The sequence below is a fragment of the Ascaphus truei genome, chromosome 5, assembly GCF_040206685.1.
Source record: "Ascaphus truei isolate aAscTru1 chromosome 5, aAscTru1.hap1, whole genome shotgun sequence".
Classification (NCBI taxonomy): Eukaryota; Metazoa; Chordata; class Amphibia; order Anura; family Ascaphidae; genus Ascaphus; species Ascaphus truei.
The window spans coordinates 282,536,218-282,553,258 of NC_134487.1; the positions used below are offsets into that span (position 1 = coordinate 282,536,218).

At 46.6% G+C, this 17,041-nt stretch overlaps 1 protein-coding gene across 2 annotated transcripts in view; it reads left to right on the forward strand.

Annotated features, from left to right (window-relative positions):
• DDX11 (DEAD/H-box helicase 11) overlaps positions 1-17,041 on the forward strand; it is a 72,385-nt gene that overhangs the window by 16,925 nt on the left and 38,419 nt on the right. For both annotated transcript variants that reach the window (XR_012801887.1, XM_075602322.1), the window contains exons 4-12: positions 77-163; positions 1,059-1,210; positions 2,689-2,731; positions 5,229-5,336; positions 6,480-6,567; positions 6,752-6,951; positions 7,978-8,130; positions 13,445-13,491; positions 14,387-14,466. Coding sequence is in view for 1 of the 2 variants with exons in the window: in XM_075602322.1 (XP_075458437.1) it covers positions 77-163; positions 1,059-1,210; positions 2,689-2,731; positions 5,229-5,336; positions 6,480-6,567; positions 6,752-6,951; positions 7,978-8,130; positions 13,445-13,491; positions 14,387-14,466 (958 nt within the window). In the remaining variant the exon portion in view is untranslated. The remainder of the gene's footprint in view (positions 1-76; positions 164-1,058; positions 1,211-2,688; positions 2,732-5,228; positions 5,337-6,479; positions 6,568-6,751; positions 6,952-7,977; positions 8,131-13,444; positions 13,492-14,386; positions 14,467-17,041) is intronic.

Genomic DNA, 17,041 nt, shown 5'->3' on the forward strand with positions numbered 1-17,041 from the left:
GAGAGATGGGATATCGTTTCCTGTGCCGAGGTTGAGTGATGTTGTTAGGGACTTCACCTACACTCTCCTCGTTTAGGAGGAGCAGATGCGGCGGAAGAAGAGAGAGGAGCGGTTGGAGCAGATGCGACACAATGTTCAGCTAAAGTTCGCTTCCAAGAGGAAGGTGAGGGGGCTCCGGGGGGGATCTGCCATCATTGCTGTGCTTCACAAGTGATGCGAACATGTTAGGGAGAAACTGGTGCAGTGGAGGACCCGACCTTGCCAGGTGACACAGGCCACACCTTGTAACCAGATCTCCTCTTGGAGAAAGCGGTCAGTGGTTTGGTGCTCTGTGTATACCCTACACTGAATTAAAGGTGTGCTACCCTTTAATACACATACACACTTGTACATGTGTTGTGCGTGTGTGTGTTTGTTTCTATACATATAAATCTATATATGTTCATATACTTTATTATCAGTTTCCTTTCCTATTTTCATGATCACGTGTTGCACTATAAAATTGTTCTCAAATATTAATACAAATATATGTTGTTGGATGGTCACGCTCAGCTCTTATTACACGGCAACATTCAATTGGTTATGACCTACTGACGAGAGTAGCCAACATTGTATATTCACTGATAGATACGAAATCGTTTCTAATGTGCAATAGCCATCACGCTAGATTTACGTGCAAATATTTCACCAGCGAGATGTAGCAAGTTAGGATGCGGTAACATCGGACGTTTGCCCCCTGAAGTTGGGAGACCTAGTTACAGAATCTATTGGTAACATTAGGAAGCTCCCTTTATTTCCCAGTGTCCCGAGTATTAAACATTAAATGTGCCATAACTGAACTTCCACAGCCAACGTAACTCTGTGTGTGAGTCATAAAGCAGGGGAGTCCGCAAGGAGGGAGGTACCGGGAGGAATAACAACGCCATCTAATACAGTACTTGGTGTTTTATGCTGCGGTTCCCAACGCCCTCCCTCTCTCCTGATTGGTGCCTCGGTTGGACGTGTTTTTGTACCTTGGCCTTAAGTCTCTATTTTGCTTCTTCTTCCTGCTGTTTCAGAGGGCGGAGGAGGAGGAGACGATGCGCCTCCTGCAGCTCAGTCAGAAGATGCTGTGCCCAGGAGAGACGGACCCGGCTCTGGATCTCGGAGAAGACGAGTTGCTCCTTGCGGAATATGAGAGCGATGACGAAAAGAAGAAAGGACCCCCCGAGTAAGATCTGATACCACCCGCACTGCATCCTGTATTTCCCAGACCATTCGTATATATCCCACCTTGTGCTCTGCGGGAGATGCTTATATAGATGGAGTGTGCACTGCTTGTTAGTCCTTGCAGGACACGTCACATTTAGTCATCGTTACCAGAGCTCGCACACTGGGGTCATTGTGACACTCGCTGAACACCATGGGGTTTTTACTTATTTCTTGGGCTGTCTTTTTGCACCTCCTCAGAGATTTGTTTCATGCAATGTATTCAGTGCTGGAGGAAAGGTCAGCTCTTTAAACAGATGCGACCAAAACGTTCTCTAGGGCGGCCATAATGTTTCCACAGCAAACCACGAGGAGCGCTAGAACAAGAGGTCATTCTCTGAAGCGGGACGGCGGCAGGCAGAGGGGGGAAATGTGAGGAAGTGCTTCACAGAAAGGGTGGTGGATTAAGGGAGTACAATTCCAAAGTGCGGGGGAAACCGTTTCAGGCGAGGAGACTCCTGCGTGTGCAGCCAACACAACACAGACAAACAATTTCCTCAAAGTTGGGAATAGCCTCCCAACAGAGGTGGTGGTGGCTTGCAGTCACGGAAATAAAAAATGCTTGGGATAGACACACGGCTTATTACAAAAGAAAGCCAAGGATCATATAGGGTCTGATGTTTTATAGCCGATTGGAAAATGGCAGGCACGGTGGGACTTGTGATTCTTATTGGCTGTCAGAGTCTGTGTTTCTATGTGTATGGGCAGAGAGCTGCAGCAGTGATCTGAATGGGAGGGGGGAGGGAGACTTGGGATTCTGTTTAGGGAAGATGGGGGATTGTTACGACCATATGAACACTACCATAGAAGTTACATTGCCAGCAGCACAATCTGTCTGGCACTGTGTAGCCACAGACATTCAACAATGAAAGGGTTAAGTGAAGCTGAAATAACTTTGCCATGTGAAGGTGTAGTAGATGCATAGCACAATCCCTGGCAGAGGTAGCATTGGTGAAAAAAAACCTAAATCTGCTTGGAAAAGACCCAAGAAATGGAAAATAAAAATGTAACATAAGAGCTCGTGCTTGAGGAGTAATGGGGACAGTCAGACATGGAAGGACAGACCATCCTAAATCTGCTGTCCGTTTTTGGGATTCTATTTTTTTGTCCATGTGCTGAAGTTTGGGATTTGAGGGGTGAACTCCCACTCCATGAATGAAAACCCTAATTAGAATGTTCTCTCTGGTCTCAAATGTTCGTATGTCGTACTTCCATCGATGTTTGTCACAATGGAATAGTATAAAGAAGGCCGTTATTCAGGCAGAATGATTTTCCGTGTAACGCGTGAAGGTTCCTTGGGATCCATCGGTGCATATGAGATCAGTGCATATGTGTAGGTGAAATACCAGTTGCAGTTAGGATAAAAGCAGACGGGCTGGGCGAGGATGGCCGTTTGTACCCCAGATCTGATTAACGAGGTTGATGTTTTTCTGCTGGCAGGTTGGAGGAAGATGAAGATTTGGAAGAAGAGCATGTGACCAAGGTCAGCGCTACTTGGAAGGGGCATGTGAAGGCCCGATGTAATATTGTCGCTTGTAATCTGAACAGCTTTTTCTAAAATGTATACAACCTCTCTTACCTCTCTCAGTGCTAGTCAGGCTAGCGAAGCTCCAACTGAGTGTTAGCGAACAACATGGAAGCATGGAAATAGCATGGGGGGTTCCTTAGAAACCTGGGTTTGGTTATAACGTAAAGCACCTCACCTCTCGCACACATTTCATCTGTATCCTGGTTAGACAAATTTCTATCATCCCGCATTATAACAAATGTGTCCTGCAACAATTGCCACATTTTATTGCAGGCTCTTAACCTTTTTGCTTTCCCAGAGACCTTTTATAAGGAAGGGGTACTCAACTCCAGTCCTCCAGACCCCCCCCCCCCCAAACAGGTCAGGTTTTAAGAAATATTATTATTTATTATTATTATCGGTTATTTGTGAAGCGCCAACATATACCGCAGTGCGGTACGATGGGGTACAGAGTTATGTATATTACCAAAAAAATAAACCGTTACATACAGATTAGATCTAACATGCATTAACAGATACAAAGGTGTGGCGAGTAGGCTTCCGTGATAATGTGAGTTTTCAGGGAGTTTTAAACATCTGAAGGCTGGAGGAGACTCTGATTGTCTGTCTGTGGCAGGGAATTCCAGAGAGAGGGGGCAGCACGGGAGAAGTCTTGTAGGCGGGAGTGAGAAGAGGGAATAAGGTGGGAGGAAAAGCGGAAGTCGTGGGCAGAACGTAGGGAGCATGTAGGTATGTATTTGTGGATTAGGGCTGAGATGTAAAGGGGGGAGGGGGGCAGTGTCGTTGAGACTTTTTGTAAGTCATTACTAAGGTTTTTAATTTAATTCTAGAGGCTAAAGGAAGCCGGTGTAGGGATATGTGTAGCGGGGCAGTAGAAGTGGAGCGGTGAGTTAGGTAGATGAGTCTAGCAGCAACATTTTGGGTGGATTGGAGTTGAGAGAGGGGAATGCCAATTTACAGAAGGTTGCAGTACTCGAGGGGGGACAGGATGAGTGAGTGAATTAGGATTTTAGTTGCATCACGAGTGAGAAAATGGCGTATCTTGGCGATATTTCAAAGGGGGAGACAGCAGGATTTCGTGAGGAATGAAGGAGAGATCAGAGTCAAAGATGATACCTAGACAGCGGGCTTGAGGTGTTGAGAAGATTGTGGTGTTACTGACAGTGAGGAATAGTGTTGGTGTAGCGGTGGAAGGGGGAAAGAATATTTATTCTGTTTTGGACATGTTTAAGTTCAGGTAGTGGTCAGACATCCTGGGGGAGATTGCAGAGAGACATGGGACAGCAGAGAGGGGGAGAGATAGATTTGAGTGTCATAAGCATAATGATTGTTCACTGAGAGAAGAGGGCCAAGGACAGAGCCTTGTGGGACCCCAGCAGGAAGAGGCAGTGAAGAGGAGGAGACACCAGAGTGGTTGGATAGGTAGGATGTGAGCCAAGAGATGGATGCATCACAAAGGCCAATGGAGTGGGGAATATTTAGGAGAAGGGGGTGATCGACAGTATCAAAGGCAGCAGAGAGATCCAGGAGAATTAGTATGGAGAAATGACCCTTAGATTTAGCTGTGGGTAGGTCATTGGTCACTTTTGGTAGTGCTGTCTCAGTGGAGTGTAGAGGATATCCATGCTTCAGCACAGGTGACTCAGTCTTTGACCGAACCACTGATTGAGCCACCTGTGCTGAAGCAGGGATATCCTTTAAAACATGATCTTTTGTGGGGGGTCTTGAGGACTGGAGTCGTGAACCCCCCCGACTTATAAGAATGATGGGGGAAATGGTGGCTTTTGGCTTCTAATGACGCGTTTTTATCAGCTGCACAGTGCTCAAGATCCGTGCACATCTTTTAGATGCTCTCTTTGTTACTGACAATACCTACGACCTTAACATTCCTGGCAGGTACTCTTTGAACCTTTCTCCTTCCCAGGCAGATAACATGATGACTTGGTGTAACTGAGCAATACTGTACTAGATATCTGTAGCCAGAGAAATCACTCACCCTTGTCAGATATCCAAACAGATCCAGCGCTGTCTCAGTCTCTCAGTGATGAGGGGTAAGGTCCGAGGCCAGGACACTTTACTCAGACCAGGTGCTGTCTGTACTATTATAAATAACCGGGCAGCGATATGAGATCCGGGGTCTCTTCTGTACATAACATCTGTGAAGAATTCATATCTGTCCTTTTAAAAGACAGCATATCATGCGTTAAATGTGCACTTTCCCCGAACAGCTACGCTGCAGAATAAGGGATGAAAGGTTCTGGTATCTCAAGTGGCGTTTTCAAACCTGGTGTGGCGCAAATTGTGGGCCAGTAAAAGTACCCGTTTCTGCATGGCTAACTGTACTTGTGACTGTGCTGTCTGTTTTCTCATACCTGTGGTAATGAACCTGTATTTGGAGCTATGTTTGGGCTATACCCAGGAGTTTCAGGATAACCCATTGGCTGTCCCACAGATCTATTACTGCAGCCGGACTCACTCGCAGCTCGCTCAGTTTGTGCATGAAGTTCAGAAGAGCCCCTTCCGCATGGAGACCAGGCTGGTGTCACTAGGGTCACGGCAGGTACGACAGGCTCTGGAGGTTCCCACTTCTGGCGTTTTGGTTTCAGACTCTACTTTTTTCCTGGGCATTCTGCTCTCACCTTGCACAGAAATAAAGCTATGGCTTTTGTAGCACTGACAGCACGGACGGCATACAATGCCACATCTAGCCTATTAAACATGGCACTGCCACTCCTTGGACCCAATGCTCCTCTAACTAAACCGTGAATAAGAAAACCGTAATTGGTTTCCCCCCGATAAACAGAGCCTTTGTATTTAGGTGCAGTTGTTTCCTTATTCCCAGAGCTGCCTGTGCAGTAGTGATGGGGTAACCTTTTACCTATAGAGCCACTATTCATTTACTCATATAGTAGCCAAGCACAGTTTATCATAATAACCCCAACTATCGGATAGATGTGTGAGGGGACGGATCACTCTGCTGTCTGTCTAGACTATATGTAATTACAGCTCAGAACACTTATTTCTCATCACGACTTTGCCAACAGTGAGAGAGTTCAGAGCTTATTACAACCCCTAAAATGTGTCCCTAGCTGCGGGAAGTGCTATTAAAAGAAAAGCTTGGAACTGGATGCTTTAGGCATCTGAGAAAAAGCGAAAAGTGATGAAGGAGAAGCAGAGGTTGCTTCATTTGTTGGATTTCCAGACTCTGATGGCAGCTGCATGTGTACATCAAAGCTAATAAACGCTGCTGGTTCTGCTGCTTTTAATCTTCCCAAATCGGTGTGCTCCACTTTCTAATCTATCTGCTAAATGCTGTATCATCTTGTGTACGTGTTGAAGAGTTTTTGTAATCCGCACCCTGGGGGTTTCATACACCATTAAAGTGTATTTCCTGGGCTTGCGAAATGAGAGAGATTTGTTTCTTTTCTGATACAGAAATTGTTGCATTAAAGACCTTCCCAAGAAGCAAGTTTCTTACAGGTGGGGGGGGTCGCGGGGGGATAATGCAATTTAAAGAATGGATGGGTTAGACCCAGCAGAACTCCCAACATAAGAGAGCTGCCTTTTGGGCATACTTGCTGTCTGTTTTTGTGTATTACAGTTTGGACATCAGATGTCACTACATGAATGTTCCAAACTTGATGCCGAGTGTGAGCGATCACTGCTTCTCATTAAGAATCCTCAGTAACTTGTCTGCCCACAGAACATGTGTGTGAATGAAGATGTGCGACGTCTGGGGGCCGTGCAGCTTATCAACGATCGCTGCATGGAGATGCAGAAGAACAAGCATGGTGCGTAGGAAGCTGTGTGTTTGTGTTTTCTCTAACCACCTTCTTAACCGGTAGGAGACTACACCTCCAATGGGGGCGTCATTTACTGTGCTGCTTTGTGTCTCTCTTCTGCATGTACCTGCTCTGTATATTTCTGTGTAGCTCTTGTCAGGTGCGTGAGCGCTTCTCTGACTGCTGTTTGTAGAGACGAAAAGCGAGGAGCCCGAAGGGAAGAAGAGGCGGGGGAGCAAGCTTGTGTGTCCTTTCTACAACTATGACCAGATGCAGTTCCTGCGGGACGAGACACTTGTTCAGGTGAAGGACATTGAGCAGCTGGTGTCGCTGGCCCGGGAGGTGAAGGCATGTCCGTACTATGCGAGCCGCTTTGCAATACCCGCTGCCCAGGTGAGAGCCTGTGGAAGGATGCATGTAACGTGAAAGCGAGTGGTGCAAGTTGGGACTGGGAGCGATCGCTGCATATGGGAGCGAACGGTGTGTATCGGGAGAGGAAGTGAGTCTGAGTGGGCGGTTCGTGTTAGAGACTTAAAACGTGCAGTGCATGTTTTGGAGCGAGCGAGTGGTGCGCATCGTAGCGAGGTGTGTGTTGCAGTGGGCGGTGGGCATCAGAGGGGGCGGTGAACGTCGGGAGGTGGTTTTGGTGGGAGGTCAAAATAAGCATGTGACAGATCTTTGTGCATGACAGAGGGTGGGAGGGTGTTTCTTCCAAGGTCATGTGGTCAACCACTTTTTTGTAGTCCTGTAAATAGAGGAAGCCTGGTGAGCACTGATGGGTAATGTAGAGGAAGCCTGGTGAGCACTGATGGGTAATGTAGAGGGAGCCTGGTGAGCACTGATGGGTAATGTAGAGGAAGCCTGGTGAGCACTGATGGGTAATGTAGAGGAAGCCTGGTGAGCACTGATGGGTAATGTAGAGGAAGCCTGGTGAGCACTGATGGGTAATGTAGAGGAAGCCTGGTGAGCACTGATGGGTAATGTAGATAAAGGAACACGGATGGGTAATGTAGATAGAGGAACACCGATGGGTAATGTAGATAGAGGAACACAGATGGGTAATGTAGATAGAGGAACACCGATGGGTAATGTAGATAGAGGAACACCGATGGATAATGTAGATAGAGGAACACCGATGGGTAATGTAGATAGAGGAACACCGATGGGTAATGTAGATAGAGGAACACAGATGGGTATTGGAGTATCGAGTGCTATGAAGTTATTCAGGCTAATGTGCCCAGTACATTTTACTTGTGGCCTGTAATATGAGTTCTGAAAATGTCTCTCCCCTGGAGGTAAATGATGTTTCCTAGTGACAGCCCTCCTCCTCCTGCTGCTGCTTGATGATTAATGCGGGACCGAGTTACTATCAGTTGTTTGCCAGGCTCAGTATTATTTTGGGAACTCTGTTTTTTCCAGCTAGTGGTGTTGCCTTATCAGATGCTCCTCCATGAATCCACCAGACGAGCGTCCGGGATCAAGCTGAAGGATCAGGTAGTGATTATTGACGAGGCTCATAACCTGATAGACACCATGACCTGCATGTACAGCTCCCAGATCTCCGGGTCCCAGGTGAGTCTCCCTGCATACCAAGGCTTGTTATGGGCAGCAAAGCGCCATGTGCATCCTTACCAGTGCTGTGCGCATCTCAGAAACGCCATATTAACTGGGCAGTGCAAGTCCACAAAACACCTTCCAGCACGGCTCTGGAAATGTGGCCCATTTGAAGTGAATGAATGTGTTTTATGGAGTAGCACCTCTTAGCAAATATGGCCCTAACCTTTAACAAGCCGAAGTGATTACAGTTGTGCTAGAACGCGCTGTCCGAAGCATTGCTGCGGACATCATTACCGCTCAACTGTTTCATCAAAACCATTGTGAGTGCGCGCAACTCTCGCGGGCCTAGTGCTCTTGGGATCGGAACCTAGCGCGGGATAATGCTTGTCGCTTGAACCACTGACAGGTTGAATACATTTGAATGGGAGTTATTGCCTTCTCTGTCACTTTGTTTTTCCATAGATGTCCCTCCAATGAATGTTTACACACGGGTGGTGTGAGCTTGTAAATCTGTCTTCTCCTTTATTGTTACTCCTAGGAGTTGCCACAGGCAACACAAACACAAATTAAAATCCGTGAACTATACCATGACGGAAAAACGAAAAGGCTTTTCTCTTCGTGTTAACCCCTTGGCTGCCAGGTTAAAGCTCCAATACCTGCACAGCAATGGTTAAGATCGTCTAAATGGGACTGTGGCTGTAAAGGTTGTCTATAAGCGACAGTGTTTCATTTCTTTTTAATCCCTAGATTATATACTGACCACACAGTCCCACACATAGATTGTAAGCTCTTCGGAGCAGGGACTCCCTTTTCCGAATGTCACTTTTGTGTCTCAAGCGCTTATTCCCATTATATGATATATAATTATGTCACATGTATTACTGCTGTGAAGCACTATGTACATTGATGGTGCTATATAAATAAAGACTTACATACATACATACATACATACTGTGGGGCTGCATGACATATCTGTGGCAGGAGAAGAGCATTTCCCATAGTACTGAGACGTTACATTAGATACTGGCCAGGAAGTCTCTGTGTGAGGTCTCAGGCCTCCCCAGTATCTGCTTCTTCTGGGGTTTAGAAATCTCTATTTACTACAGTAACCTGGGAAGGAGGAGCTCATGTTGGAGGGTTGGGGGGAGGAATGTCGTGGATAATTTGGAGAGAGTTACCCTCAACAGGAAGTGAAATGGGGAGGGTACCCTCTTTCAACCTTGGGTGGGGATCGCCCACACCAAATCCCACCATGTCCCTGGGGTATAGTGTTTTCCTCCCATGGACATTTTATACGGCAGACGCTCGGGGGGTGAGAGGGGCGGGGGCGCAGGGGGAGGGGCTATGTTATGGTCCTACTGAATTTGATATAACTTTGGAGTCAGGTGAACTGCAACAGGAGCCTAGTTAATCCTAGTTTTTCAAAATATATGCATTAATAAATGCCAAATTAAGGAAAGCATCTTATTTTGACAGGCATGCGTTAGCCACTGTTTCCAGGGCTTCTATACTGCGCTAGCACTGTTACAAACATCATTCTGATATGTAATGGTGCAGAACATAATGATATAAACGGTGTTACAGGGAGTCCTTGCTATCCAATGTTTCACTTTACAACGAATGACATATCCAACGCTTTACAATGCAACCCTATGGGCCGTTTTTCGACACCTGAATGCGTTATCCAACGCTCACCGCCACTGATTAACATGGGACTCACTTTACAACGGCTTCGCTATCCAACGCTGCTTCCAGAACGGATTCCGTTGGATAACCGAGGACTGGCTGTACATTGTTGAATAGAGGATTAGAGGGGCATGCAACGTCCCCCTTGAGGCCCATTTGATGTGCACTGTGTGTCATGGCCTTTTGCTAGGTTTTTTAGCGGCTGTTTGCGATCGCAAACTACACTGAAGCGGGGGATCCTCCCCTTCCCCTCCGGCCTGGCTGCCGGAACACGGAAGCAATCACGTGATCTGTCAGAGCCGGAGGGGGTGTGGCTACGGAGGTGGCAGGACCCTCTGGCACTGAAAGGGTTACTTAAAAGTTGAATACAATAAAGGAGGAAGTTTTAGTCACTCACGTCTATTCCGTTTTTTGTTTTTTTTTTGAAGTAATTTCTGTAACGTGGGAAAGTGGCCGGAAACCACGGATAGCGTCATAATAATCTGCAGGTTTTGGTGAAAATAACATGTGATGTATCTAGGTTTATATTAGACATATTATATTATCTTCAGTGAGGCTTGAACGTTGCAAGCAGCAAAACTCCAAAATGTCTTCAGAGCTCAGGGGTACAAACATCCCCAGCAATCACACGGTTAGCTATGTAGGAATGATTAAATCTGGACAGAATTGGCAGTGCGGATTCAATTAGAGTGGCCCAGATTTACTAAATGGTGCTACGTTTTTATACACCGTACAACCCATTCGCTACACTGCTTTGTACATCTGGGCCCCTGTGTACATGTACAGAGCCGCTCTCAGGATGAGCTCAGTATAAGGCCGCATCCATGGTTGGCGAGACAGCGCGCCGGCGTGTTCACGTGGCAGTCCGCATGTAGAAGCCAGAGCGATGTCATGGTTTTTTTTCCGGGTTCCTGGTATACCACTCTGTCCTGCAGTTCCTCTACGATGATTTATATAATGATCGGTTCTTTCTCCTCTTCCCTCCGAGTATCCGCAAACATACTCTGAGCAGCATGTCCCCTTCCACCGTATGTAATGAATTTGAACCTATGGCATGCAGTAATATTTGATGTGCTTCACTTCTTGCACAGAAAACACTTCTCTGGTTCAATTCCCGGTGTCGGCTCCTTGTGACCTTGGGCAAGCCACTTTATCTCCCTGTGCCTCAGGCACCAAAACATAGATTGTAAGCTCCACGGGGCAGGGACCTGTGCCTGCAAAATGTCTCTGTAAAGCGCTACGCAAACTAGCAGCGCTATACAAGAACATGCTATTATTATTTATTATTATTCTCTTGTGTACAGAAACCCCTAAAACGAGACGATGCTCAGAGAAGCAATGTATGTTGTGATGAAGCCGTAACGGGTTGCCTGGTTAATTGGTCCTTGACCAATGGTATTTTGTGTTTACACATATGAATGCAGCCGCCCGTGACGCACGGGGCAGCCTTCTTTTCTGCTTTCATTTGCATTTCTATAATCCCCGAGTTTTGCATTTCCTGTCGGCAGTCGCGTGTCGGTCCGTGTAAGAAAGGCCTTTCTGATGCAAGCTGTGGGAATTACACGGTATTAACCCCTGTGGCCGGTGATGAGAGGTGCAGGGGCACAGGTTTCCCTTCTTTAATTTGCGCTCTCCCTGTTTTAATTATTCTCTCATACTGCATCACGAAATTGATCATTAGTTTCTAATTAGTAGACATATTGGTGTACAAACAGCCTTAAAAATGACACATGGTAATATTGTAAAAAATACTGCTTTTCTCTTGTCCCTGGGACTCTGGCTGCAATCCTTTCTGTTTACTCAAAGCCCATAATTATCCCCAGAAAAACCCAGTGGTGTTTTCTCCACAGTGCTTTTGCTTTTGGGCTTTCATTTGAAAAGGTGTTAAATGTGAATGTATGATATTGTATAATTAAATGTTAGAGAAAGTGTTTCATGGAGGAGGGCTTTCACGTGTGTAATTCCAGTACATGATTTTCAGTGGGAAGTGTACAAGTGGCACAGTGAGACCTGATCACACGTGTGTGTGTGCGCCGTGTTATGTTCTTACAGTGAGACCTGATCACACGTGTGTGTGCGCCGTGCTATGTTCTTACAGTGAGAACTGATCACACGTATGTGCGCCGTGCTATGTTCTTACAGTGAGACCTAATCACGTGTGTGCGCCGTGTTATGTTCTTACAGTGAGAACTGATCACACGTATGTGCGCCGTGCTATGTTCTTACAGTGAGACCTGATCACACGTATGTGTGCGCCGTGTTATGTTCTTACAGTGAGACCTGATCACACGTGTGTGTGCGCCGTGTTATGTTCTTACAGTGAGAACTGATCACACGTATGTACGCCGTGTTATGTTCTTACAGTGAGACCTGATCACACGTATGTGCGCCGTGTTATGTTCTTACAGTGAGAACTGCTCACAAGTGTGTGTCTGTGCCATGTTATGTTGTTACAGTGTACCGTGTTATGTTGTTTCAGTGTGACCTGATCACACGTGTGTGTCTGTACCGTGTTACGTTGTTACGATGCGACCTGATCAAAAACATGACTGCTATGTTATGTTCTCATACTGAGACCTGATCACAGCCCTGTGTCTGTGCCATGGTATGTTCTCATAGTGAGACCTGATAACAGCCGTGTGTCTGTGCCATGGTATGTTCTCATAGTGAGACCTGATAACAGCCGTGTGTCTGTGCCATGGTATGTTGTCGCAGTGAGACCTGATCACAGCCGTGTGTCTGTGCCATGGTATGTTGTCGCAGTGAGACCTGATCACAGCCGTGTGTCTGTGCCATGGTATGTTGTTACAGTGAGGCCTGATCACACGTGTGTCTGTGCCATGGTATGTTGTCGCAGTGAGACCTGATCACAGCCGTGTGTCTGTGCCATGGTATGTTCTCATACTGAGACCTGATCACAGCCGTGTGTCTGTGCCATGGTATGTTGTCGCAGTGAGACCTGATCACAGCCGTGTGTCTGTGCCATGGTATGTTGTCGCAGTGAGACCTGATCACAGCCGTGTGTCTGTGCCATGGTATGTTCTCATACTGAGACCTGATCACAGCCGTGTGTCTGTGCCATGGTATGTTGTCGCAGGGCACTGAGCGATATTTTTGTATTTCATTTTGTTCGCCTGTACTTGAGTACCCAGTGAGACACCTTTAAACATCTTTATGTGCAGCCTGTTCAGTTTTTTTTGGGGGGGGGGAAATAATATAAAAACTGTGATTTTTTTTTGGGGGGGGGGGGGGGGTAGAAAATGAGTAAATTAAAATAAAGAGCATTGTTTGGTTTCTTTGCTACAAGATTGCACATTTACAGACAGACCCAGAAGCCATCACTTTGCAGTTCTTATATTGCTTTTCAGGCCCCCTGGCAGAGAAGCTCTGCGATTATACAGTATATAACTCCAGCTTTGTGCGTCTCTCCGGGATAATATAACATTCCCTTTTGCTTGTACCATCCTCTGTCCTTTTATTTTGTTCACGTACAGAGCTCTTGTCGGTGTTTCACCGCGTCTCTGTACCAGCCCCCAGTGTAAAGTAATGAAACTGTCCTTTTCATGTCCACCCTCTGTACTATAGCTGTGTTTTTGGCCGGACTCCATGGCCCCCTCTCAGTGTCCTCTCTGTCTCCTTGCAGCTCTGCCAGGCTCACTCCCAGCTGTCGCAGTACATGGAGAGATACAGGTACAGGCTGTAACAAGGCTGTAATTGGTAGTGTCCTCTCTCTCCTTTAACATGCACAGTACCACTTTCCTGGGGATTTTGCTGAAGCGGACGGGTAGGGTATCCCCTTTTACTCCAGCTGTCAGATCAACCGTTCCCCCCCCCCTGAAATACATGTTCTTTAACACTAGAGAATGTGTTTGGAATGAATGTTTTGCTAATGAGGCTGATTTTTATACAGGAGAATATGAGACATACACGCAGTCCTAGCACCAAAGAGCTTACATTCCAGTTCTCAAGTGTGAACCTGGAGCCCTCATGCGATTGACATACAGTATAAGTTACCGCTCTGCTCCCTCCCGCTAAACGACCTGCAGCACATCGCAAAGCAATATAACATGCAGAGCAATATGTTGCAGGCCTCTTTCGCAGTGAATGGGTCAGAATTAATGAAGATATGCAGCGGCGAGAAAACGTTTGTGACCCTCTTAGGATTTTCACGTTTCGCACATTTCAAACCAAAAATGTTATTAGATTTGAATCTAAGTCCTAATAATAGATGAAGGTAACCTGATCAAACAAATGACATAAAAACCATGATACCTTTTTCAACATTTCTTTACCCACAAAGGATTCACCTGCTGGCAGCCCTTGAGGACTGGAGTTGGCTACCCCTGATCTAACCTATATTGCTAAGTGCGATTAATATTATCTGTTATTTATTTGATTACCACATGTATTACTGCTGTGAAGCGTTATGTACATTAATGGCGCTATATAAATAAAGACGTACAATACATACATACCATATGGCAAGCCGGTGTGTCTGCCGTATGTCACTGTGCTCTATTAGCTCCTATCCCATCTCTGTGCTTCACCTGGGCCTCCAATCTCCAACCCCTGAACCTTTTCACAGGAGCCGCCTGAAAGCAAAGAACCTGATGTATGTGAAGCAGATCCTGTACCTGCTGGAGAAGTTTGTGGGTGTGTTGGGAGGTAAGATCCTCCCGTCTGTCTCAGAAGTGCACATTATTACATGACTGTGTTTGCTGGTGGTGGGGGGGTAGGGGGGGATGAGGGGTAGTGGAAACAAATCAAGGGGTCAAGGTGAAGTGAACTTGAGCCCTGCTAAATAATCCCTTCGTTGGATACCCGATTATCACATAGTGATAATCAATGTAAAAAAGTTGGTGTGAAACGAAGCTGTTTGCAGCCGGAGTGGCCAGCAGCTCATACTTGGGAAATGCCATGAATCCTGCAACCCCCAAACATTGTGTACGGAACCACTTTACCTTCCACGATCAGGCGGGACACGTTCAGTCTATCCAATAACGCAGCAAATAGGCGAGCTCCATTTGGCAAAGCTCTGCCCGGGCCGGCACCTCTCATGCTAACCTGTGGAGACTGAACCAATCAGAATGCTACATTCAGAAATCCCAGTGTCATGTCCATATTTAGCATAGGGTAGTGGGGGACGGAAACAAGGGTTGTCCTCCGTGGCTGGAGCCGTACGTTTCTATCCAGAGAGTCTGCTGGAGTGGACACTGCACAGGCTGAAAATACCCATTACTCCTCTTTACCACCACGGCTGGAGGATCAGGTAGTCAGTATTGTCCGATCCCTGCACAAAACACTTTCCTTGAGTCCCCTTTTAATGTTTCTAGGACCCCAGACTGGCGGAGATACAGTGTGATTTTTGAAGGTTTTCAACGTGTGCTCTGTAGTGACTGTTATTCCACGGAGAAGTCCGGGCTGGCAGAAGATTTACTTTTCAGGATACAATCATTTTATTTTGCCGTATTGTATTTTTCACACACAGTCATTCTACAAAACAACTCACTTGGTATAAAAACATAATAAAATAACACCCCATTGTAATGTAATGTAAATCATGCATGATCTGGGTAGGTGTGTTAATGGGCCGAGGAGTACTTTAGGGGTAATGGCACTGCTGAGGAGTACTTTAGTAGTAATGTCACTGCTGAGTACTTTAGGGGTAATGTCACTGCCCGAGGAGTACTTTAGGGGTAATGTCACTGCCGAGGAGTACTTTAGGGGTACTACCGAGGAGTACTTTAGGGGTAATGCCACTGCTGAGGAGTAATTTAGGGGTAATGTCACTGCTGAGGAGTACTTTAGGTGTAATGTCACCGCTGAGGAGTACTTTAGGGGTAATGCCACTGCTGAGGAGTACTTTAGGGGTAATGCCACCGCTGAGGAGTACTTTAGGTGTAATGTCACCGCTGAGGAGTACTTTAGGGGTAATGCCACTGCTGAGGAGTACTTTAGGGGTAATGTCACCGCTGAGGAGTACTTTAGGGGTAATGTCACTGCTGAGGAGTACTTTAGGGGTAAAGCCACTGCTGAGGAGTACTTTAGGGGGAATGCCACTGCTGAGGAGTACTTTAGGGGTAATGGCACTGCTGAGGAGTACTTTAGGGGTAATGTCACTGCTGAGGAGTACTTTAGGGATAAAGCCACTGCTGAGGAGTAATTTAGGGGGAATGCCACTGCTGAGGAGTACTTATGGGGGAATGCCACTGCTGAGGAGTACTTTAGGGGGAATGCCACTGCTGAGGAGTACTTATGGGGGAATGCCACTGCTGAGGAGTACTTTAGGGGGAATGGCACTGCTGAGGAGTACTTTAGGGGGAATGGCACTGCTGAGGAGTACTTTAGGGGGAATGGCACTGCTGAGGAGTACTTTAGGGGGAATGGCACTGCTGAGGAGTACTTTAGGGGGATTGGCACTGCTGAGGAGTACTTTAGGGGGAATGGCACTGCTGAGGAGTACTTTAAGAGGAATGGCACTGCTGAGGAGTACTTTAGGGGGAATGGCACTGCTGAGGAGTACTTTAGGGGGATTGGCACTGCTGAGGAGTACTTTAGTGGTAATGGCACTGCCGAGGAGTACTTTAGGGGGCTTGGCACTGCTGAGGAGTACTTTAGGGGTAATGGCACTGCTGAGGAGTACTTTAGGGGGAATGCCACTGCTGAGGAGTACTTTAGGGGGCTTGGCACTGCTGAGGAGTACTTTAGGGGTAATGGCACTGCTGAGGAGTACTTTAGGGGTAATGGCACTGCTGAGGAGTACTTTAGGGGTAATGGCACTGCTGAGGAGTACTTTAGGGGGCTTGGCACTGCTGAGGAGTACTTTAGGGGTAATGGCACTGCCGAGGAGTACTTTAGGGGGCTTGGCACTGCTGAGGAGTACTTTAGGGGTAATGGCACTGCTGAGGAGTACTTTAGGGGTAATGGCACTGCTGAACGGATTGAACCCAATGTGAACCCCAGAGACCGCTCCTTGTGACCGTAGTTACTTATCTTCCTGCGTGTCGGGCACCAACAATCGAAAAAGGGGCTCATTATACAGTAAAAAAAAAATGGTTATAGTGCGCTCAATAATCAAAAGTGGAGCGAAAGAAAACGCGTTATTTTAAAAGGGATTTGAAAATTATATTGCACTTAATAAAAATATTAATTCACAAAGGTCCACAACGGATTAAACCAGTGAATGTGAAAGAACACAAAGACCTTCCCTTGTGAAATGAGCGCTGCTGCTGTTCATGTG